Source organism: Melospiza melodia, chromosome 6 (assembly GCF_035770615.1).
Source record: "Melospiza melodia melodia isolate bMelMel2 chromosome 6, bMelMel2.pri, whole genome shotgun sequence".
NCBI lineage: Eukaryota > Metazoa > Chordata > Aves > Passeriformes > Passerellidae > Melospiza > Melospiza melodia.
The window spans coordinates 57543688-57567302 of record NC_086199.1 but is presented as its reverse complement, the minus strand read 5'-3'; the positions used below and the strand labels follow the sequence as shown (position 1 = coordinate 57567302).

General features: G+C 45.7%; 2 protein-coding genes across 3 annotated transcripts in view; both read right to left on the bottom strand.

Moving 5' to 3' along the window:
- SCUBE2 (signal peptide, CUB domain and EGF like domain containing 2) overlaps positions 1-5933 on the bottom strand; it is a 35256-nt gene extending 29323 nt beyond the window's left edge. The window contains exons 1-3 of the mRNA XM_063158495.1: positions 5816-5933; positions 5276-5401; positions 2841-2975 (exon numbers count right to left, since the gene is read on the bottom strand). Of these exons, the coding sequence (XP_063014565.1) occupies positions 2841-2975; positions 5276-5401; positions 5816-5858 (304 nt within the window). The 5' untranslated portion in view covers positions 5859-5933. The remainder of the gene's footprint in view (positions 1-2840; positions 2976-5275; positions 5402-5815) is intronic.
- Positions 5934-13054: 7121 nt separating this feature from the next.
- DENND5A (DENN domain containing 5A) overlaps positions 13055-23615 on the bottom strand; it is a 64282-nt gene continuing 53721 nt past the window's right edge. For both annotated transcript variants that reach the window (XM_063158492.1, XM_063158493.1), the window contains 7 exons: positions 22539-22684; positions 21791-21909; positions 20445-20626; positions 19573-19655; positions 18263-18386; positions 17291-17459; positions 13055-17069 (listed from right to left, as the gene is read on the bottom strand). In XM_063158492.1, the coding sequence (XP_063014562.1) occupies positions 16886-17069; positions 17291-17459; positions 18263-18386; positions 19573-19655; positions 20445-20626; positions 21791-21909; positions 22539-22684 (1007 nt within the window). In that variant the 3' untranslated portion in view covers positions 13055-16885. The remainder of the gene's footprint in view (positions 17070-17290; positions 17460-18262; positions 18387-19572; positions 19656-20444; positions 20627-21790; positions 21910-22538; positions 22685-23615) is intronic.

The following is a 23615-nucleotide window of genomic DNA, read 5'->3' as shown; positions in this document are numbered from 1 at the left end:
ATTTTGCTCAAATCTCCCCACACACTTCCCAGACACACAATTTGTGCTGTAAGAGACTCTGCCCTACTGCCCCACAAATATCCTGGGAGGGATGGCTCTGGATTGTCCCACTCAGCCAGGAGAGGTGATTCCAGTGCCTTTGTGGTTGAGCAGATCCTGAGCCAGGTGGGACCTTTCTGATGACAGGACCTTCTTGAAGTTACCAGGAAACCTGAGCACTCCTGTCACTGGCAGAATGCAGGCAAAAAAAGCCAGCAGTATTTCCCTATCAGGTCACACTAAATTAATCTCTTACATGTATGATCTGGGTTTAAATATTTGTATTTTTTTGCACAGAAGGTGTCAGGACAACAATCCCAACCTGCTAAGAGCATTAAGGCCTAAATGGTTAGGGCAGGCTCCAGCAGGCATTCTGCAGGACAGAGAGAGAGGATGCAAAGAGCTACCAGACATTCTGAGAGAACAGAAAAATGGTGAGGAGCATCAGCAGAGCAGCAGAGCAGGACATCCCAGGAGTGCTTTAGTCTTTCACCCTTGTGTTAAGGCAATTTCTCCCCAAAAGCTCCCCAGCTCTCCCTGCTCTCTGCAGCCAAGGCTCCAGCAGGGACAGCTGGGATGTGCCCTGTGTGAGTTCACACAGGATTCCAAGGTGCCTTTCATCCCTCAGATTCCCCTCCATTCCCACCAATCCAGCCCAGCTATGACTGTGAGATACCACAAGGGAGAGCAGCAAGATTTGCCAGCCAGAGCAAAGGCAGCCACAAAGATGCACCAGGTATTTACTCACAAAAAACTCTGTTTTCTCTCAAGTTTTTGCATTCCCTATCATGGAGCAAGTGGAACCAGAAACAAGGTGCACATGCATGGCTGCCCTGCCAGCTGCTCCAACACCCTCCCTGGGTAATTCCTTCTCCCACACAGATGAAGAGCAGCCCATTCCAGCAGGAAAACAAGGATTAAAAACAGGACTGTGCACAACTTCCCAGGACACCCTCAGTTCCTGTGGTTTAACCTCCAGGTCCCTCTGCTCCTGTGTGTTTAAATGCCAATATTGCAGCCCACAGGGAAGGTGCCCCAGGCATTGATATATGGAAATTTTAATGGGGCTGGGAGACAGGGAAGGAAATATCCCCTCACTTTACAGATAAGAAGCAAAACTGAATGGATGGCCTAGGCAGTAGGAGCCAAAATCTGCTTTGATCAATGCTGTGATGTCTCAGAACCAGCAAAGTACAAACACTGAACAATGCATACACGAGGCAGAGAGCAGAAATCCCAGAAATGAGCAGAAAAGCAGAGAACAAAGTGAGGGGAAAGATAAAGAAGTGAGATTTGGCTTACAACAGACATGCCCACCCAAGGGAAAAAAAAAAGGTAAAAAAATGGTAAAAGGTGGGGAATCCTCAGCAGCACTTTACAGTAATGTAGGGGGGAGGGGGTAAGGTAGGCGAGAAAGAGTCACAGCATGAAACCTGAAAAAATGGCTTTCAAAGAAAGCAAAACAACCACCTCAATGTTTTACTAAGAAAAAAAAATGTATCAGGCAAAAGAGTGAGCTGAGGGTTTTTCTTAGGACTGGTTTTGATAAAGATGTATTTTATTAGGTAGATTTTATGGGAAAAATCCATCATTTTGTCCTCTTTGTTTTCCCTTTCAAAGAAAATACCTATGTTTAATGGATGTTTGTTATTATGGAAAAAGGGCCTTTTAGGGGAAAAAAACATTAAGAGAAATTAAATGCATCTTTAAGAAAAGAGACAGAATTCCAAAGGTACAAAGAAGGGAGCAAATATTGGTGACAGGGAATGCTGCTGCTGTCAGTTCAAGAGAGTAGAAGACACTGAAGCAGCAGCAAGTATGAAAAAAGAGTTGGAAGTTTTTCCTCTCAGCATCAGACAAGACAAGGAGCTCAAGCAACCAATTTCAGTGCTTAGAGAGCCCCTCCATGGGTGCACACAAACTCAGAGCCCTGCTGTGCCTGGCCCAGCCCCTGCAGTGGCAGGCTGAACCAGACCCCTGTGGGACCAAGCACAGGGCCAGAGGAGCTGAGGACACAAATTCTTAACCCAAACAGAAGATCAGTTCAGCTCTGTCAGATGGCAGCCACCTCAGCACCCTCATCTGCGGATGGCCATATATGTCTACAAAGGTTGATCTCTTCACTTTGGGGATTTTTAGAGTGAGATTTGTTTATTCATGCTCAGATTCCTCTTATGGTTATGCCAACAATAAGCCATAGATTAAAGACAGCCTTGCAGCTCTAAGCACTTCTTACTGAGATTTTCACTGTACAGTTCAATGGACAACTCCCTGATCTGAGCAACCACTTTAAAGCATCCCCTGAGGGCATCCAAAATAATTTTGTTCCATCTGATGCCTAATCAGATATCCAAGACTCTGATCTCTCAAAGGTCGCTTCACAAAGGTTTCACTCAAAACAAAGCACGAGATTTGAATACCTTTGGGGCTGACAAACAATAAATCTCTCAGCTGAAACCTAAACATTCTACAGGGAATCTAAAAGGTATCTGAAGGCAGTGCAGCTATTGCCCTGTAACTGAAAATGGCCAGAACTTGCATTTGTGGCCATTCTCTGGGTTGGGGCAGAGTTCTGGTGCCCAGCAGAGCAGCAGGGAGCCGGGGTGCAGCAGCACAGCCTTCAGCAGGCACAGCACCGCACACACAGCCGGCATCAAAGAGAGGAAGAGATGCAGCTCTTCAAAGCCACTTGGAACATCCTGACACGCTGCTCCTTTCAAAGGCAGCAGGACTCCCAGCCCCTTCTCAGCTTTGAAAACCCTGAGAGCCCTTCAGAAGGGGTTTAGAAGGGCGGGCGGTACCTTCGGAGCGGTGGATGCAGGTGTGCTGGTTGTCGCTGAGGAAGAACCCCTCCTTGCAGCGGCACTCGTAGCTCCCCACCGTGTTCACACACACCTGCTGGCAGCCACCGTTGTTGAACATGCACTCGTCTGTGTCTGAGAGAGAGGGGGAAAGGCAGAGATGAGCTTGGTGCCCTCACCACGGCACAGACAGACAGACAGACACCAGCTGGAGGCACCCAGGCACCCCTTGGTTTGTGATCTTTGTGACCCTCCTCCCTCAAGCCTGGGACATCATCGCCCATCATCACTCCTGTCCTTGACTGACTGCAGTCAGGGACAAGAGCAAAAGTTCTGGGAGCAGTTTGAATCTTGATTTTGCAACAATCACAGTCTCAACAACACCAGAGAACACAGAAGGGCTCTGCTTGCAAGAGAACCAACACAACCAAAGAGTAGAAAATCTTCAGCTAAGCCTCTGAACAACAGGATGCCCATCCCAACCTCCAATTCTTTGGAATTTTACCCCTTAATAAGCACAAGTTTTTGAAACCATGAGTGCCAAATACTTCTCCTAGCCTAGTTTTCAGAAATTTTTAGCAGGAACTGAAAAACACTCAATCCCTTAAAAACAGAACAAAACCTTGCTGAGGCAAAGCACTGGTCTCATTTGCAAATTCATCTGTAACACCATGTTTGCTCCCTGTTCTGTTCATCGTTCCTGGCTAATAGTACAATGTTTTTAATTTAACATTGTTGCATTTCTGGCAGAAAACAGCTGTCTTTAAAAAAAAAGAGGAGAAAGAGAGGCTTTTAGTAAGAAGCATAACATAGTATTACAACAGATTTAATGTCCACTGAAGGCAGTGAGTAAGGCAATTGGAGGCAAAGGAATGTGACCTGCTGGAGAAAAAGAGCGGCTGACATATCTCCATCACAAAGAAGCTGAGTATTTTAGAGTTCTGCAGCGATGTGAATGTGCAAACAATCATGAATAAACAGCCACCACGAGCCTTTAGTGCTACAGATTTGAACTCCAGCAGATGTTTCTGTCTTACAGACCTTGGAAAGCTTTCAAAAAAATCATCTCTTTCCAACAAGTAATTGTCTATTTGGCTTAAACCCAGGCACACAGCAGAGATCTTCAAAAATAAGGGTGAGAGGAGGGCAACCCTGGCGTGAACAAAGTAAATAAACAGATTAAGAGAAGATGTGATCCAATTTGCTGCATGCCAAAATATTTATTTAACGTTTACATCACAACTCAAAATTGGCACATCAGTGGTAAAAACCTCGCTGTATGTCAATGACATTTTGTTTTGTTTTATTTTATAGCTCTGCCATGCAATGCTGAGCAGCTCCCCAGCCACATAGCAGGTGGGAGATTTTGGCCTAGGTTGTGTCAGTGGTCACAAAGAGCTCAGCTGAAGCATGCCCTGGGTACAAGGAGAACACACACAGGCCTCTGGTGCCATTGTCAGGGGCAGTGTGCTCCTCCACATCCAGCCCCTCGTGGTAACCTCAGCTGAACTCCACTCTGTGTTTACACAAACGCAAAAATAAGATGGATGCTCTGTTATTTTAAAGCATCCGCAGATATTTTGTTTCCCTCTCTACTTTATTGAGATATTTGGAAGCTGGGGAGTTCAGCCTCTCCTCCACCTACACTGCAGAAAGCTGGGCAGGCAAGCAGGTAAAACCCAACCCAATCCCACTGAATACTCCAGAGTTTCCTGATTTGTCCCTGCAGAAGTTACAGCCTGGGGATGGTGTGACCCCCAGCTGATGTGCCACACACCAGTGGGAGCAGCCAGCCAAATTAGCTGCAATCATGCAGGGAGAGCAAGGCTCCCTCTGACTGCCCTGGGTGTGGAGGTGTGTCAGGCACTTCCACAGGAGTGCAGCACTAGAGGGAAACTGAGCCATCCCTGGAAAAACAAATGGCACAGGGTGAGCACACAGGGTGCCCAGGAAGCAGGACAGCTCCTTCAGCTCGAGGCTCAGTCCCTCTGCTCTTCAGTGGCCTCCATCACACACACTCCCAGTTATCCTCCCCTTTTAGGAATACTCAGAGTGAGAAGCCCCCAAATTACAAGTAGATTTGAGAGAGAAGATCCTTAAGCCTTGAAACACACCTGACAACTGATCCTAAGCTAACTGTGGGATAGAGAGGACAATGATAGCACATGTTCCTTTATATAAACTCATTTAGCATAATAACAGATGGCATTTGGCACACTTAAACCCAAAGCACTCCACAGAAACATAGCACAGTTATCCTCATTTACAGAGGGGGGAAAGATCCACACTGGGATGGTACCTCAATACCTGAAAACCCTTAGACTCACAAGCAACATTTCCTCTCTGTCTGCACTGAGTGAGCCCAGGAGATGGGCAGGTGTTGCCCAGGGATGTGTTCCAGCATTCCCCACCCTGCCCCTGAGCACACCCCTTACCCAGGCAGTTGTGGCCATCGTGAGCCAGCATGAAGCCGTCGTAGCAAGTGCAGCGGTAATTCCCTGGGATGTTGAAACACTCGTGGACACAGCCCCCATTGAAGTCGTTGTCACATTCATCAATGTCTAAGGAATAAAGCAAAAGTCAGTATGATGGATGCTCGCTTGAGTGTTATAGACAGGGATGTGACTGCCTAAATGTGAGCAGCAACTGCTGTCCAAAATGGTCATTGTCTTGCAAACACACTATATTTAATGCATTTCTTGTGAATGACAGAGAAAACGCCCTGAAACCCCCTGGCAGCTTTACCTTATGCTTTTTAAGGCCATAAACAACAAACTCATTATCGGGCTGAGTGAAATGAACAGGTGAAAATCCATGCAAGGTTTGCCTTTGATTTTGTAAACAAGAAGTAAATCAGGTGACAAAACAATCACTATTTTGATTTTAAAACCATCCTTTGTCATTTTCAGTGGCTCTGTTTTCTCAGAAATGCTCCATGCTGGCACAGACAGAGCGCTGTGCTCTGCTCCTTTTACCTTCACATTTCCTCCCTTCGCCGGTGTAACCCATTTTGCACATGCACTTGTACAGCTTCGGGGTGTTCTGGCAAATGGCATCTGGGTGGCAGTCATCCAGCCCCAGGGCACACTCGTCCACATCTGTGAAAAGACAGCAGGCTCAGGAGGGATGTCAGCAGCAGCAGGAGAGCAGGGCGCGGCTCCTGAGCACATCCCTGAGGGGATGACAAGGCTGAGCATCCCTCTGTGGTGCTCACAAGAATACTGTGTGGTTTTGTGCGCCAGGACAGAAACAGGCAGAGACAGCATCTGCACTTCAATTTCTGTCACATTCTACCTGCACATAGATATATTTGTATATATCTATAGATATATTCAGATAAGCCCATGGTAAGCTTTTCTGTAAGTTTATAAATGCACCCAAAACAATCTCGTAAGGATTAGATGCCCTGTGAAATTCAGCTGATAGGTTCACAGAGACTGTCAATCTTTCTGATTAAAAGCAGTCATTGAAAGAGTTAAAGCAAAGAGTTAAAACATTAAAAACAAAAAACAGTCATTGAAAGACTTCTTGATCACATCCATGCATCACCTGCAGCAAGCCCAAGGATTTTTAAAATAACAAGGGGAGAGGATTGAAATGTGCTTTCAAAGTCACCACCAACAAGTTAAAAGACTGACTTACCATTAAACAGATGTATAATCGTAAAATATTATTTTTTAATACAAGAATAGTGTCTGGGCAGCAGCATTGCCAAATCACCTGGCCAGCCATCTCACAGCACAGCAAACTGAAGCAAAATATCCAGGTGGAAACTTCAAAGAAGAGGAAATGAAGAGAAAGGGAAACACCAACAGGAAGAACTCCTGGAGATGAAGAAGTGTAGACAGAAGAGGAAGAAAAGTTACAGGCAGCAGAAGACAGACATCAGCACAAGCTTTTCACACAGCAGAAGAAAAGCGAAGCATGGAAACAGGAAGATTTCCAGCAACTGGCTAAAAGGGAGAATTGTAGGAGCAACACCCCATGCAGGTACAAAAAGTGCCTCATAAAACAAGAAGTAGTGCATGAGTATCAGCAGAAAGCAACTACTTCAATAGCCAGCAACTTTTTATGGTGGGGATCACTTTCCAAATGGAAACTTCAGCCAGCACTTCTCCCATTTACAATTATAGCATTCATCCTGCTCTTTTTTTTTTCCTTTCCCCCAGTCACAAAATATGCCTGTAGGTACTGCAGCAGCTGCCAACTGCAGAAAGTGTTCACTTGGTTTTAACTCCTAATGGGGTTTGGCAGTGGGAAACGAGGCAGAGAGCCAGTGCTAGAGCAGCAGTGCCTGCCTGGCTCTCAGGTGCACACAGCTCCAGGGATGGGGTCCCAGACACTGCCACCAGCAAGAAAGGAGAAGGTGGCAAACACTGGGAAGCAGCTGGGAAGGGCAGCAGCATCGGCTCTCTCTCAAAGCAGAGAGGTCAAGCCATTAAAAAATATGGGAAGCAGGGAATTGAAGGAACAAGTCGTGCAAGGAAGGGTGCGGGCAATAGCTGAGGGGTCTCCAGCTCGTGGGACTCCAGTAGGTAGGGCAGACAGAAAGGATGGGCAGGAAGGACAGACGGACAGAGGGCATAAAGGAGCACCAGCCACACTGCGTGCCCTCGGCACCTCAGCTCTCCCCTGCCCTGCCCGAGCCAGGGGCACAGAGCTGCCCCGGCAAGAGGGGTCCCAGAAAACACCGGCAGGGAGGGGCTTCCCTCTAGGGCAGGACACAGAGACAGGGAGCAGATCTCGTGGCAGCAGCAGGACGGCAGCTCCCAGCTCAGCTGGGTTACCTTTACACCCCGCTCTGTGATCTGCAGCCTGCGGTAAAGAACCGCAACAAGAAGCCGCATCTCTAATGCATGCAAAGGCGTGGAAAAGAGGGCTAGGAAAAATCCGTAGGCACAGAGAGCGAGATTTCCCCTTGCAGTGACAGCGTCCCGAGCACAAGGGAGACCCTGCAGGAACGAGACTGTGAGCAAACACCGCAGCCTTCAACTTGGCAGGAGGCGGCGGCGGGAGAACCCCGGGGCTGGTTCCGCGGGGTCCGAAGGCAGCTTCACACACCATCCACACCCCGCTCCCGAGGTGCCCGTCTCGGGGCTCTCCCCGCTCCCGGGACAGCGGGAACCGCCGGGAAAGCGGCGCTGGCAGCACCCGCGGAGCGCCCTGCGAGCAGCCCGGGCACGGCCGCAGCTCACACCGGCACCGGCCCCTTCCCTTGGCCGCCGGCCCGGAGAGGAGCCGGGACCGCGCGGTGCCCGCGGGGGGAGCCGCGGTGCGGGGATGGGGAGAGCGGGGGCCGGGACCGGGCAGGGACCGGGGCGAGGGGCACTCACCGGGCAGGGAGCGGGAGAGCTCAGCGGGCAGGGTAAGGGAGCGGGGGCACTCACCGGGCAGGGAAAGGAGTGGAGGGCACTCACCGGGCATGGTAAGGGAGCGGGAGCACTCACCGAGCAGGGAAAGGGAGCGGGGGCACACACCGGGCAGGGAAAGGAGTGGGGGCACTCACCGGGCAGGCTAAGGGAGCGGGGGCACTCACCGGGCATGGTAAGGGAGCGGGGGCACTCACCGGGCAGGGAAAGGAGCGGGGGCACTCACCGGGCAGGGAAAGGGAGCGGGGGCACTCACCGGGCAGGGAAAGGAGCAGGGGCACTCACCGGGCATGGTAAGGGAGCGGGGGCACTCACCGGGCATGGTAAGGGAGCGGGGGCACTCACCGGGCAGGGAAAGGAGCAGGGGCACTCACCGGGCATGGTAAGGGAGCGGGGGCACTCACCGGGCATGGTAAGGGAGCGGGGGCACTCACCGGGCATGGTAAGGGAGCGGGGGCACTCACCGGGCATGGTAAGGGAGCGGGGGCACTCACCGGGCAGGGAAAGGAGCGGGGGCACTCACCGGGCAGGGAAAGGAGCAGGGGCACTCACCGGGCATGGTAAGGGAGCGGGGGCACTCACCGGGCAGGGAAAGGAGTGGAGGGCACTCACCGGGCATGGTAAGGGAGCGGGGGCACTCACCGGGCAGGGTAAGGGAGCGGGGGCACTCACCGGGCAGGGAAAGGAGTGGAGGGCACTCACCGGGCAGGCTAAGGGAGCGGAGGGCACTCACCGGGCAGGCTAAGGGAGCGGGGGCACTCACCGGGCAGGGAAAGGGAGCGGGGGCACTCACCGGGCAGGCTAAGGGAGCGGGGGCACTCACCGGGCAGGGGCAGCGCGGCGGGCCCGGCCGGCGCGGGCAGCAGCAGGAGCAGCAGCGGCAGCGCCCTGGCCCCCGAGGCGCCGCGGCGGCCGCCGGACCCCATGGATGGCGCTGCTGCCGCTGCCGGGCGGGAGGAGGCGGCGGCCGAGGGAGTGTCTGGGGCGCCCGGCCCGCCTCGCACTGACAGCGGGCGCGGGGCGGCGAGGGCTGGGCGGGCCTCCCTCCCTCCCTGCCCGGCCCTGCCCCGCTGCTGCCCCGGGCGCGGTGGGCGCTGCCGGCGCACGAACCGCCCCAGCCCGCCCATGGGAGCCCCGGCAGCCGCACACCTGCGGAGCTACAAACACAGGTGTCCCATAGAGCCGCTGGAAACCCGGCAGCGGGAACACCTCACACTCGGCAGCCGGAACACCTCACACCAGGAGCGGGTGCTCCCCGGGCCCGGGAAGCATCTCCCGGCAGGACGAGCCTGTGGCAGCCCGAACACCCCCGATGCGCTCCAGTCTCCATTGCGCTGGTTCAATACAATATTGACATTTTTACCGTGTAATCACACCCCGCCGCAGAGCGTGAATCCCCCCCGGCTGGAGGCCATGCCAAAGCCACGCATCACCCCACCCCCAAGCCAGCCCCATCCCACCTCCATTCCCAGCCAGGGATTGCTCACAGCTGTCGCTCCTTTGGCAGGTAAAATTGGCTCATACATTATTCACTGAAATTATCATTTCCTAAATAATGTCTGACCTTTCAGGCTGCGAGCAAGAGCAGGCAGTATTCTCTCCCACCCCTCCCTCCCATCCCCGTTTCACTGCCCTTTCCCTTTTGTTTTGTTCTGTGAGAAATACCGAGCTGTTTCTAGTTGCAAGGGCGGTTTATACACATTAGTAAATCTTCAGAATGAAACTTTCCCTCAGTCTTTGTCTTTGTTTCCTTAATGGCAGCTATAAATTACCACTCTCCTTTCTCACTGGAGCATCAGGCTTCATTGCTTTTGAAATGATCAAAGTTATTCTCTTTTTGAATCCAATGAGAAGCAACCTTTTGTGTCTCCTGGACGGTTTCAGTCTTAGGCAATCTCATCTATAAATACATAAAGCTGCTCATTAAACACTCCAAGGATTCTCCAGCCCTAAGCAATAAATGAATGAAGGGTTTCTCGAGAGTTTCCATGATCTCCTGAATAAACCTTCATACTTGGGGTGGGAACTGGCACACCTGCACATCTCTCATGCAGGGATATCACTCAGGTTTGTCTCCATAAACAGCTCTCCCAAATGGACAGAGAACCCATCTCCTATCCAGGCACATGGCTTCAAACCCCCTCACAGAAAAGCTGCCACTCACTTCAGGCACTGCCCAGTCCCCTCAATGAACTCGACCAGTATTAATTAAATTAACTTTCATCACAAGATTTGCAAAAGTCAAAGTAAGAACACATATGAAGAATACAGCAGAAAAACCAGCAAGAGACACTGTGGAGTCGTGTGACCAAAATATCCAAAGCTTCCTGAGGCACCCTAAAAGCAAAGCATCTTTCTTACTTCTGTAAACTAAAACATAAAAGGAGACATAAATATTTGGGAATGCCTGAGTTAGATCAAAAGATCTCACTGCAGCTTGGAAAACAAACAGAACAATATCAAATTCATCTTAGCTAATGAAGCCGTTTCTTACACATAAATCTCAAAGTGTTTTGTGAAGGATCCTGGCTATTATTTCACATTTAACACACATTTGTTTATGATGAGGAATTGCCATTAAAATATCTCTTTAAAGACACAAACCAGACAAGCTCAGACCTCAGCTCAGATGCCTTTTTAACTATTTCTATTCACCCACAGAGTCACAGTAACAGATGACTGCTCTGGGCACGAAGACCTTTACTGGGGGAGAGAAGCTACAAAAATTCTTGAGATTCAACTTCAGCACTACGTGTGAGGAAAGGAAAACAACCACACCAGGGCAGCTGGACAGGAAGACAACCGAATAGGACTGTTGGGGGATTTTTTTTTTCCAGCAATTTTAAATAAAAATCAAGTAACAAAGTTTCAGGGAGTAAAATAGATCCTGGAAAATAGCTACTTCCATAGAGGTAAGACCCTCAATTCCCCTCTGCTCTCCATTTTCACCATCACATGCAGCTGCCCCACACTGAGAGATGGAGACTAACCTGCCACAGAGCAGCTGGATATAAAATCTGCTTCAGGAACTGCACACCTCATGTCCTGAGGAGAGATGAATATTTCTGTCTACCAATTTGGGTTAAAAACTGCTTTATGTTTCATAACTCTTGTTAAATTTCATTATTTAATGATGACCAAACAATACCCGAAGACATGCAGATTGCCATTTCATCTGCACTTCAATGAGAAGTAGCAACTCTACTGGCCTGCATCATATTGACCCAAAACTGAGCATGATGAGTGCTTGTGACAGCAGCTGGAAACAACTGGGAGATGCCAGAATGGTAAAAGCAAAGTAGGATGCTGACAAGTAAGGAAATATTCTCAAATATTTAATTGTTCCAAAGCACACACAAAATGTCTCAGTTGTAGTTTCAAGCCTTGCTCATCTCCAGGTATTCACTGAGTTTTCAGAATTGTTTTTCTTTGAAATGTATCACTCAAATTTTTGCACTTCCCATCTTAGTGCTCCAGGCTTGCTGAATTCTGTGTAAAAATAACACATCCTCAGTAACCAGCAGGACCTGCACAGGACTCATCTGAGACAGAGGAAATTTGTGCATTCTCTGGTCACAAGGGGCATTAGAAACCCCTCCCATGTAATTTATATGTCTTGTCCAAGTCTTTTTATGCCATTTGTAGAAAAACATTCCCCAAACAAACATCAGATCCACCAGTGACACTTTAAATGTTGCAGGATCTGCACCTTAACGTGCCACTGTCACTGAAATGAAGAACAGCTCCTGTTTATCGCAGAACTGAACACAGCATGGCCTATTAATACACACACATTTCTGAGTTAATAGGGGAAAAAAGGAGACACTTTGTCATGTGAAATAACTTTTAGACATTTGTGTTTCCTTGTGAGAACTTTCCAAGTCATTGCTACAACAAATGGTAACATTTTGGACCAGAGCAGTCAGTGAACAGCCCCTGCAGTTGCACAACACACTCTGCCCACCAAGGCCCTGCTCTTGGTGCTCCTTTTCCTTGGAGGAAACCTGAAAAACCTGAGGTGAGATGAGTGAAGCTGCACTTACCTCAGCCCCACGTCCATCCCTGCAGAGGGTCAGGAGCAGCAGGTCCGTCCCAGCCAGGAGCAGAGCTCTGGTGTCTCTCACAGGCCCAGCACACCCACAGCAGGTACCAAATCCACAAATGCACTCCAAAACCTGCCCAAGGATGAGGCCAGAGCATGGCTCAGGCCAAGCTCACCTCTGGCATCCCCCAGCATGGCCCCAGCTCAGGGAGATCAATGCCTTCCCCCAAGAGGGATATTGATATTTTTATTTGTTATTTCCCTTTGCTTACAAAAAGCCTCCACCACAGACCAGGTGCAAAACCTCCCATGCAAAACCACCCCAGGGGTGTGAGAGGTGAAGCACCAGAGATAGCTCCAGATGAATGATCCAACTCCTTCCTTCTGTCTTCCCTGGTGGAACAGAGCATTCAGAGATGGCCTCATGTGGTTTGAAACAGAGGGAACCGCAGCACATCTGAGGGTGTGTGTGCTCACAGACCCTCCCAAGGTCTGTGTGGTCCCTTTGCCTTCCCTTGTCCCCATTCCCTGACTCCTGAGCAGCATCTCCTCCACTGCTGGCAGTCTGACAGGGATGGCCTCTGCAGCTGGGAGGGAGCAGCTGTAGCTGGGCAGATCAGACACAAAGCAAAGATCTCCTGAAATGAGCCACTAAAATGTCCCACAGACCTGCAGCCAGGCAATGAGCCAGATGATCAGCCAAATTATACCAGACTTTTTGAAAATAGCACATTAATGCTATTTTTTTCATGTTAGAAGACAAATTTTATTGCAATTCAGCAAATGAGCTACACCTGTAAAACGTCTTTGTATATCCAATTCACATTTAATGTCCAATGGATTGAAATGTCACAGGAAAAATAAAAAAAAAGGAAAACAGTACCTGGTTTTGTCATTATAATGTAAACTTCAACACGGCCCTTAAAAATAACAAGCCAGTGATTTCCCCATGTAGTAAAATATATAGTTTATAAGGTATTGATGCTTTATCTTAGTTTAACAGCCAATCTCTAGGTATAAAATAAAGAGCTACAAAGATGTGAAGTACGTGTACAATTTCTTCAAGTATTTTCAAGTATCCTATAGTCTCCTCACTACGGACAAAATTCATTTGACAATATACAGAAAATGTTAAATCTGAATAGTTTCACTGCAGAAATCTTAACATATGCATGAATTTAAAACACATAAAAAGTATGGGTCATCCAGCTACTAAGTCCAATTTGAACAGTTTGAAAAATACTCTTTGTAATGGAAAAAGTTGTGGAACAGTCTCCAGTTCATGAATATGTTTTCAGCTACAGAATATCAGGTGGTTAAAGTTTATGGCAGGTAAAGGCTTTTTTTTCCTTTTGTATAAACTTACCATCATAGTATTTGATTCCATTTAAACCAAACTTTGTTAATTTGCATTTTCTTTTTGTATAAAGTATCATTGTAGCATTAACCAAAGAAGGCTAAATAATTGATAGGTGATAGCCAAATTTTTTCTCTCAAATCAGGTATGATGAGCCTGTAAACATGTCTGGCTAGTTTAGCACTATGTACTTACTGCATGATGAACTGCTTACTTTTTCATCACTGCATTTCTCTCTTTAGAATGAATGTGTGCTGTTAAAAATATTATCTTTTCTCATTAACTGTTACCAAAAAATCCCCACTGAACAACAGAACAGCACAGCCACACTAACTGTACCAACCAAACCTGCCCCCTTATTTTGGAAAAATAACAAGAAAAAAAGTTAAAACCACATTACTCTGAACAAAGGGAGAAGGATTTTACAAAGCTCTGGATAAAAAGGTGCTGATTACACTCCTTGTTCCCATAAAGTTCAGCAGAATGGCATGGCAGGAGCAAATGCTGGATCCTGACCTTATCCTGTGGGACTGCTGCCAGAACAGCCATGAGAGAAGGGTGTGGGATTGTGGCTGCTCCTACAGCCTGGGCTGTTCTTACTCATGGAATCTCTTCCCAAAATCCTGTATTTAATATCTTGCTCTTCCTTGGTTGCCTTTGGAGCTAACAAAACCAGCTTTGGTTCTGCTGCATCTCAGAACCTTCCACTGCTCCGTCAGTGGAGCAAATCCCTGCAGCCTTGGAAGGGCACAGCAGAAAGTGCTTTGAACCCCAACAGGATCAAGCACAGGCCCCCTGTGAGAGGAAGAGGAAGGTCTATCTCAAACTGGTTTTTAATGTGGGAATAAAGTAACCTAGGAGGTGGAAGAGGATCTTTGTGTCTTCCCTTTGCACTGGACAGCCAGAACTCACTGATGGGCAGCACCAGCCCCATGGGCCAGCCAAGGAGCTCACCCTTGGCAATCACCAAATCCCAGCCTCTGCCCATCCCAGCCACCTCAAACTCTCCTAATGAGGGCAAAACAATCCACACCAAAACAGCCATTGGGCCAATGGTATCATGTCTCACTAGGTAAATTTGTGTGAGGAAAAAAAAAAAGATTAAAAAAGAACCTTAGTTCAGGGTAATTACCTCATGCAAATAAAATTAATCCACCCTTAATCCTATGAGATATATGGTTTTAACAGGATCAACTCAAATGTTAAGGTCAAACTATGGAATCTTCCTTTCTTACTTAATATTCCCTGTGAAATACACTGGCCTAGTAAAGTCACTGTCAAGACAGCTGAAACAAAAACAACGAAAGAAAACAAATGAACAAAAAAAAACCCCAAAATAAAACAAAAAAAAAATTTGCTATTTTTAATGCACGAACAATTTAGGGCAGGTGTAAAAAGACTATCCTAACATATTAAGTTGAATATATGAAATTCTTAGAATGCAGTAAAACTGTTTTTTTATTTTTGCCCTTCCAAAGCAGGAAGAAAAATTTTAAAAGCACCAAGAAAACCAACCCTGCACACACAGAGAATACTCCTGTGAAATGCTCCTGTAAGCTGTGAAAGAATTTGCACCCACCCCATGTGAGGAGTGGCTCAGACATTGCCCTCTCATCCTCCTAATGCTACTGTGAAATCAAAGAAGAATCTTGCTCTGATAAGTAGTGACAAAGGAACTTCTCAGTTTAATAATGAAATAAATAGGACAAAATTAAAAATAGTCAAAAATTTAATACATGTGCTATACTCATAAATTATGGAAATAAAACTATCACAAGATGTGACTAAGCTGTAGGTAAAGTAAAAGTGCTACAACATTGTATGAACCAAAAAACTCAGATTCTGTTTCTCCAAAGAGAGACAATACTGAGATAAGTTTATACAGTGGAGACCTCTTAAATACACAGCCCTGAACTTCTGTACAGTAATTTGTGATGCTGATAAATCAGCCTGTTCTTAAGTCACATATTCATTTCAAAGAGATTTTTATCAGAGGATTCAAATGAACAGAGATGCCTTTAGGCATTTGCCAAGTTGCAGATCTCCAATAAATTAAGCTTTCAAAATGTTTGTGTTTCATAGCAGAAATGGCCTAAACTTTCTTTGCTAAAAACAAAAGCATCCCAAATGAAGCGGACTGTGACAATGGGATCCAAGACATATGCACTCAAAAGGAAAAGAAAAAAACCTTAATACCACTGTCCTTTCAGAAACATTAAGAAATCCTTTTAGTTGTTAGTAAGGTATACTGTCATTACTTCAGATGGGGCATAAAGATTTTTATTTAGTCATCTGGCATCTGGGGAACTCATGTCCCTCTTTATTAGCAGTTAAGAGAATTACCAGCAGCAACCAGATACCAAGCTTCAAAAGGCTGGTTTAAGTGGAAATGTTCTTGTGTTATGAACAATTATTCCAGGTTTTTCATTTAAGTGGGCTACACTGTACATTCTGAATTGCAACATAATATAGCCAGTTGTATCATAGAAGACTTTTTTTTTAAAGACAAACTTACAAAACACAATGATAGGTTAAATAAATAAAAAACATCAGTTAAAAAACAGACTTAATTTCTTCTTCTGTGCAATTACGTACCAATATGAAAAATATTACTTTGATCTCTGGACATTTCACGGTTCAGTCTCCTGGATTTCACTAAAAATAATACTGACAGCAAAAATAAAGGAAAAAAAATAATTGTTGACAAATCAGTGCTTTGGAGCTATTAAAAGCACAGATCAAATCTGTAGTTCCCTTGCAGCAGAACATGACCCAACACCTTAAAAATCAAACATTGGTAATAATGTTAATATATAAAATATTAGTTTAAAAACTATAGAATGACCTTCTCAGCAGAAATGGAGTGTATACACTGGGGTCTATGACATACAGCATATCTGAAGGCAAGTTCACAGAATGCTGAAAGGCTCACTGCACATTTTCTATGGCAAGGAAATACTGCAGCTTTAAAATAAGCTGCACAATACTCATCTCTATCTCTTTCACATGAAAGTGTGTAAAAAGCAAATCAGCAAATAAACTCTAAAATAGATTTATACCAAAATCCTCTTTTTTACATTGAGTTTACAGCTTCTATCCATTTGCCTGTACTATTTCTGGAGTTTCCTTCAAGAAAAGTCAAAGTTGCATTTCTGGGCCATGAACAAGTTCACGATACAATGTACTGGCAAGACAGAACTTTTGCATACTAACGAGATTCACTCCTTGTTGCTTTTTGTTGTGTGTGTAAAGACAGTTTTTCCTGTGGGACAGGAGGTCAGATGTCGATTCCTTTGACCAGAGATGCCTCCAGGGTGATGTTGAACTCCTGCAGGGTCTGCAGCACCCGAATCAAAGAATTCACCAGCGTGTGATCCTTAATCAGGGCCATGTCCTCATACATCTGGGCTGTAATGGGGCAGTCTGCAAGCAGGGCGATCCAGTGGTGCAAAAGGTGGTCTCTGACAAGGGGCCAGTGGGCAGTTTGGGAATAAAAATAAAGCCAAGTTAATTTCACATCTGCACAGACATCATTTTAATTCTTTGCTTTAAGCAGACCTACCATGCTCTCCCCTTCTCTTTATGAGACAGGAAGTGGGGAGTAACTGCCCCACGTGCAACATCTTTTTCATTTCATTAAAATATCACTAACAGCAACAATTATAAAGAAGTTTTTTTGTACCTGGCTCCAAGACACACCAGCATCTGAAACTTGCCATCCTTCCCAATGTTCCTGGGGGTGTTGTTGATAGCAGTGATAAAGCGACAGAAATTCCTGGCCCTTGTCTGCCAGTTCTCCTCTGGGACCATCTCACTCTGCTCAAGGGTCTCATAGTATGTTTGTGCTTTTTCTAAAAAGAATGGTGGGAGATAATGAAGTTCCATCAGTGGATTTAGGAGAGAATTAAAATTGAAATGCCTAGGATCCATGAATTTCCTGAATCGTTACTTTTAGGCACTGCTTGTTTCAGTCCTGTATAAAACTGGGATTCCACTTCCTCCCCTCTGAACAGTGCTAAAGAGGTTCACCTATGTACTGAATGTGAGTGCAGTAAAATGATCATGTAAGGGGAACAGTAATGTTAATGTAGCTACTCAAAATATAGAAACATTATTAAAAATAATTCCTTTTTTAAAAATGTGTTTGTGAACTCAGTTGACTTATTTAGCTTTGTGTCAAGGGATCTAGACCATTGTGTGAAACACGCATGCTTATAACACCTTTATTACAATGTCCAGTACATACAACAGCACTAAATCCATCTGCTGTGCTCTGAAAGACAACTCAACCTCTTACAAATGTGATTTCTTGCTTTCTCTGTGCTCAATCAACAAAAAGGTTACTCCATGTCAATTCACCACCCTGTTTATGTGCCTCTTCCCCAGTAAGAAGGGTTGTTTTACACTGTTACTGCCAGAATGACAGAGCCCAGTTGCTGCACTGAGTACAGTCAGCTTTGGCAGAAGACAGGCTCTCTCTCTCTCTCTCTCACAGCAGCACAAGCAGGTAGGAGCTCTCATGGCCACTCAGCTGCTGCGATGCCTCCAAGAAGTCTGCTCTTCACACCAGCTGAGACACAACAGCAGTGATAAGGAGCACAGCTGGATGTGTTTCAGACACAAACAGGCTCTGGGATGTCAGCCTCCCACTCACCTAGAAAGTCCCAAATGAAGACGTTCTTGAAGAGTCTTGGTGATTTAAATCCATGCTGGAACACTTGCTCCAGAGCTGACACAAGTCCACTTTCTCCACACAGCAGCAGGGTCAGGCTGCCTCTCTGCAGCACACACAGAAAGCACACACATTCATCACCTCACCTTGGGACTCTGGGACACAAGTGTCCCACTAAGTTTTTAAATAAACAAATGTCTAAAGTTCAAATCTGCTGTCAAACAGTGACCCTGAACAGGATGACTCAGTTCTTACAAGTCCTGAGCATTCAAAAATTGATTGACTTCTCTAAGAATGAGGCTGAGGAAAGCATTGTCAGGGCCTCATCATCATCAAACAAAGCCTCAAACAGGCCAAGACAATGAGCAGGTTTTACCTATAATAATTATCACTAAAGAAAATTAGGAAAATATTTTCCTCTTTTTTTAAGTAACAGATCACAGACCCAGTGTAGCATGTGCCTCTTCTCAACAAAAACATTTAATGCTCAGTAAAAAACAAAGTCCTGCTTCAGCACATGATGGCAAATTCTATTCTGCAAAACCAGTGCATGACCACTTGAGATTATTACCAATGTGATCACTGACTAGAATTACACTAGATATGAATCTGTCAGGCCATAATGAATTTACAAGTCAGGTGTTACAGGAATGTAAGAAAATCCTGACTGTCAAGAGCCATTCATCCAGACCCAGCACTGCTCTACACCTCTCTGGCTCACAAGGGCTGGACAGGGGCAGCTACTTAGGTTTGTTTCAAAAAATTACTGTTCTGTCAGCTGATCACGTGTGTAATGCAAAACAATCTTGAAGAGCACTTCTGCTTCACTTTCTTGGGGGATGTGGGTGTTTTAGGGGTGCCCTTTGTTTCTGTCCCTTTTTTTAAAATGGCCCATGAGTTTTCGTGTTTTAAGTAGCAAGGAAAATGCAAAACAGACATTAAAAACCTACTTAGAACTCAATGCAGATGCAAAATATCAGTTAATTCAGAACAAACTAAACAGTAAGCAGTGCTCTTGACAGTGTATGGATAGAATCCTTGGTGGAATTTGACTAACAGCACAATTTCCAATACCAGAATGTTAACATTCAATTTAACAGAATGCTCCACTTAGCAGAAACACACAGGTATTTGAGGCTGTACTACCTCAGTATCTCATTTTTGCTGCACTTCAGGAATTCCCAAGCACATGGCTGTCCATTAAGTCTGGTTACTTCTGCTATATATTCTCTCATGTTTACTAATCAGAGTTTTAGGACAGGAATGCCATTACCAAGACAACAATCTCTCACCTCCTTCTCTGGCTTGTGGAAATGCTTGACAATACCATTAACAGCTTCACCAATAGCTTCTTGTATCTGACCAGTATTTAACTCTGCAAAACACAAAAATATATCCAGTTACAGCTTCAGAAATTGTACCTTGTGTGTGAGGGTTATGGCACAGCATAAAGCACAGCAGAGGAGCACTAATATCACTCATTCTGTTAAGGAAACAGTGCTGGGTGTGGGCAATGGAAACCCAACTCTACATTTATTTATTGTTGAGGAGGTAGGAATGGAGATGGTTTGGTTTTATATTGAAGTTAACACTGCGGTGTTTCAAAACACCAACAGTGGAAAGGGTTTTTACACATTATGTGAATGGCCAGACCAGGACCCAAAGCTAAGAAAAGAAGCAGTGCTTTGCTCAGGACTGACAAACCTGGGCATCCTGGAAATACCTCCTGTGGTAGTTTTGCTGCAAACCCAAGAACGGCTGGGAACAAAGTAACCACCTGATTTATCAGGAATAAGACAACCACAGAACACTGACCTCAAGAGCAAACAAAGAAGTCTGTGAATAGAAACCACTAGCAAGAGTCTTCATCCATGAAGAACAGACAGAGAAAAGGCAGCAAATTTCTACCTTCCTCTGTAGCATCCTTTCCACAGGTGAAGGACAATACAAAAAACCAGGAGCACAGACACATCTGCCACCCTTTCAGATTTCAAAAGTTAAGTACACAGAACAGGATGCCCAGGATTGTAATTTGGAAGTTAGCTGGAGTTCAAGCAGGACACTGGGCTGAGTTTCACAGGTCCTCTCCAAACCCCAGTTGTGTTTGCAAGCCCTCAGGTGATGATGCAGAACACGACAAGACAGGACAAGCCCCAGCACTCACTTGGCTTGTTGTTTGGTGAGATAGTGACAAATCTCCTGATCATGCTTGGAGACTGCTGCAGGGGAGGGGTCCGGCACTGCCGCTCGTCGGCCTCCGTGTGGGAAGTCAGCAGCTCTCCCACCAGGATCCTCTCCAAGCTGCCATCATCCATCCCCTTCCCCAGCCACCTTCCACAGGGAAACCTAACAACACCAGGGAGATAAATGCATCAATCCAGATTCAATTCCATGCCAAAGACTTTCAGCTGCAGTTGCCTAAAGCCCAAATCCTGCTAGCATAGTTATTAGAAAGACTTCATTCATCCAGCACCAAGGAATAAAGTCTTGGCTTTGGCTTTTGCCAGCACAGGCAGCAAAAGTCAAACAGCTTTTCAGTTCCAAGTTTGTGCTGAGTGTTGCAGTAGATGATCCATCCACAAAGCAGATTGTGCCTGAGTCCCACATGTAGCATGATTTGAGGAAAAATGGGTAAGAGGGGAAATCCTACTACATCCTATGGATGGGTGAAGAAATGCACTGAATATGCTACATAGCAAGCCAGCTGTAAAAGAACCCCACAGCCCAAACATAGGCTTAAATGCCAGAACACCAGTACTTCTACTGAATTGGGGTATTAAATCAGACACTAGAAAGCACACATGCTCATTTGCTCATTATCACTTCTTCTGAACCAATGTTGATGGCAGTTTAATCAGCTTAATTGGAAAACTGAACAGCATCCAAAAACAAAATCTTTCCTCTTCATTTAATTACAAATGAACTGGCATGGAGAGCTGAGTGGACTTGCCCACCGATTTGACATCAACATGAGCCTGACAGTTTCCCTAAACAAAGGACAGGGCATCAAACTGTTCTGTATCTAACACAAATAAATTTAATTCTCACTCTAAGTTCCATTCCTTTACTCTCCCCATGTAAACACAGGTTTCTAACACTCATAAGGCCTTGTGTTCCAGCTTGTGTCCAAACGTGTCTCTGTAACACCTGGAGTATCCAGTCCTAATATAAAATATCACCTATATTTGGTAAGCAGCAAGCTCTGACTTGCTGTTTCTTCCTTGAGCTCAAGGCAGATTATTTCTAAGCTGCACAACAGTCAACTCATCCTCTCCACCAACAGTCTGATATGAGACATGAGCATCTGCAAACTGCAAACCCTGTTTGAATTCAGAAGAACCAGGATTTGTTTAATGCCAGAAGCCAAACAATCTTTCTGTGCCTTCAGGCTGAGGCAACTGTAGACACAGAGTCCCAGGAGATCAGACCTTTCTAATCAAACAAGCCCTGCTGTGCCAGCTCCCTGCAGGAATTCTACTTACCCATATGAAATGTCAGGATGATACTTACTTGTAAGTATGCCCTGTTATTTCATTTCTGACCATAACATATTCCACAAGCCACTTGGCATACAGCCCTGAATTATCATGTCCTATTTGCACTGTGGTCAGTTTTCCCAGGTTCTGGCACTGCAAATTAAACAAAGAGTTTGTCAGAGGAAACTGAAAAAGAAAGCAGCATGTTGGGGGAATAAACTATTAGGGAAGGTGCTCAGACAGAAACTCAGCAATGTGGTTCCTGTTTCTGACTCCATAGTTGGTCTGGGATTTTTAGTGGTAGGTGGCTTTATTTGGTTTTGTTTGCTTGTTTTGTTAAATACTGTTTTGATCTGCACAGAGCACGTTAGCTGAACTACATTCTTCAATTCAATTTCACCCAATGAACACAACACACATGCAGAAATCAGAGCAGAATCACTTCTTTGTTTCCCAACAGAAGAGGATATGACACCTCCCACAGTTGTAACATAAAGACAGTCTTGTCTATCCCTTGCACTAAGGAATTGTCAGTCATTTTATTCTGCATGCTATTAAATATAGGTCAAATGTGCTATGCAAAGGCACAAACTATCTGTGACAAGCCACAAAGATATTCCACATTCATTCCACAGGTGAAGGACAAGACAGAAAACACCACTGGACCAGGAGCGCAGACACATCTGCCACCCTTTCAGCTTTCAAGGTGCTACAGCAAGCGGAGAATTTAAAACTGAACAAACAGAACACTCAAATCAGGCTTTGTATCAAGTAACACAAACCTCAAAAGTCATTTCCAATATGTTCCTGGGAATCTGCAGGACTCCTGTTTCACCCAGCTCCCCCGAAATACAGATCCAAGGATTGGCTGTGAACATTGAGCCACCGAGTTTCTTGCTGGGAACAATCAAAATATGGTATGGTATCACTGCAAACACAAAAGAAATAACACTTCAAAAATGAAGAAGAATAATTATGTAACCTCTTTAGTCAAGAGAGGAGCAAAAGATAAGCCATAAAACAGCACTGCAGCACCATGAAATTAAAAGAACAGAGATCCCAGTTAATCACGCTGACACTTGCACACTAAGCACTGACTGACAAAGGGGAAGTGTATACATACACAGCAGCCACTAAGAAGCAGAGCTGACAGCAGAACAGATATTTGGATGGAATAATGCCTTCTTATGAGTGTAATCCTTTTTTATTTACCAACCTCACAACATGGCACAAAGACTTACTTATCCTCAGCTTAGTGACAAGGAAGCAAAGACATGATATTGCTGTACCCAGGAGTGCACTGTACAACTCCCCCAGGTCCCACTCAGGTTCTAACTGCAGCCTTTCTTCACAGGCATGGATGGCAGCAGCATTCACTGCCATGGCTGAACAAACCCAGTGAAAATACAGCATAATGCTGCACATTTCTCCCTGCCACGTCACTCTTTTTATATTAATTTTAGGATTTATCCATCTCTCAAAGAACAAGCAATTTTTTTCCCTTCTAAACAGCTCCACACATACGCTCAAGTGCTTTCTGGTCCCCTGGTTTACCTGTGAGTGATTCCATGCAGTATCACCTGAGCTGCTGTCCCTCCTCTGACTCTCAAGGCATATCCTCTTCCACCACCCAGCATCTCCTGCCCAGCCCTCTGTTAACCAACCTTTTATAATAAAATCCAATTCTCTGAATGGTCACTGTGTTTCTTGGCTTTCTGCCCTTCTTTCACAGTGCATAAGCAGATTACAGTCAGGGCTTTTCAGATGAGGCATTTAATGCACTTCTCCCTGAGCATCTCCTCAGCTCTCAGTGCCCTCGAGAAAGCATTTGGTGGTTGGATTTTCTTAAAAGCCCAATG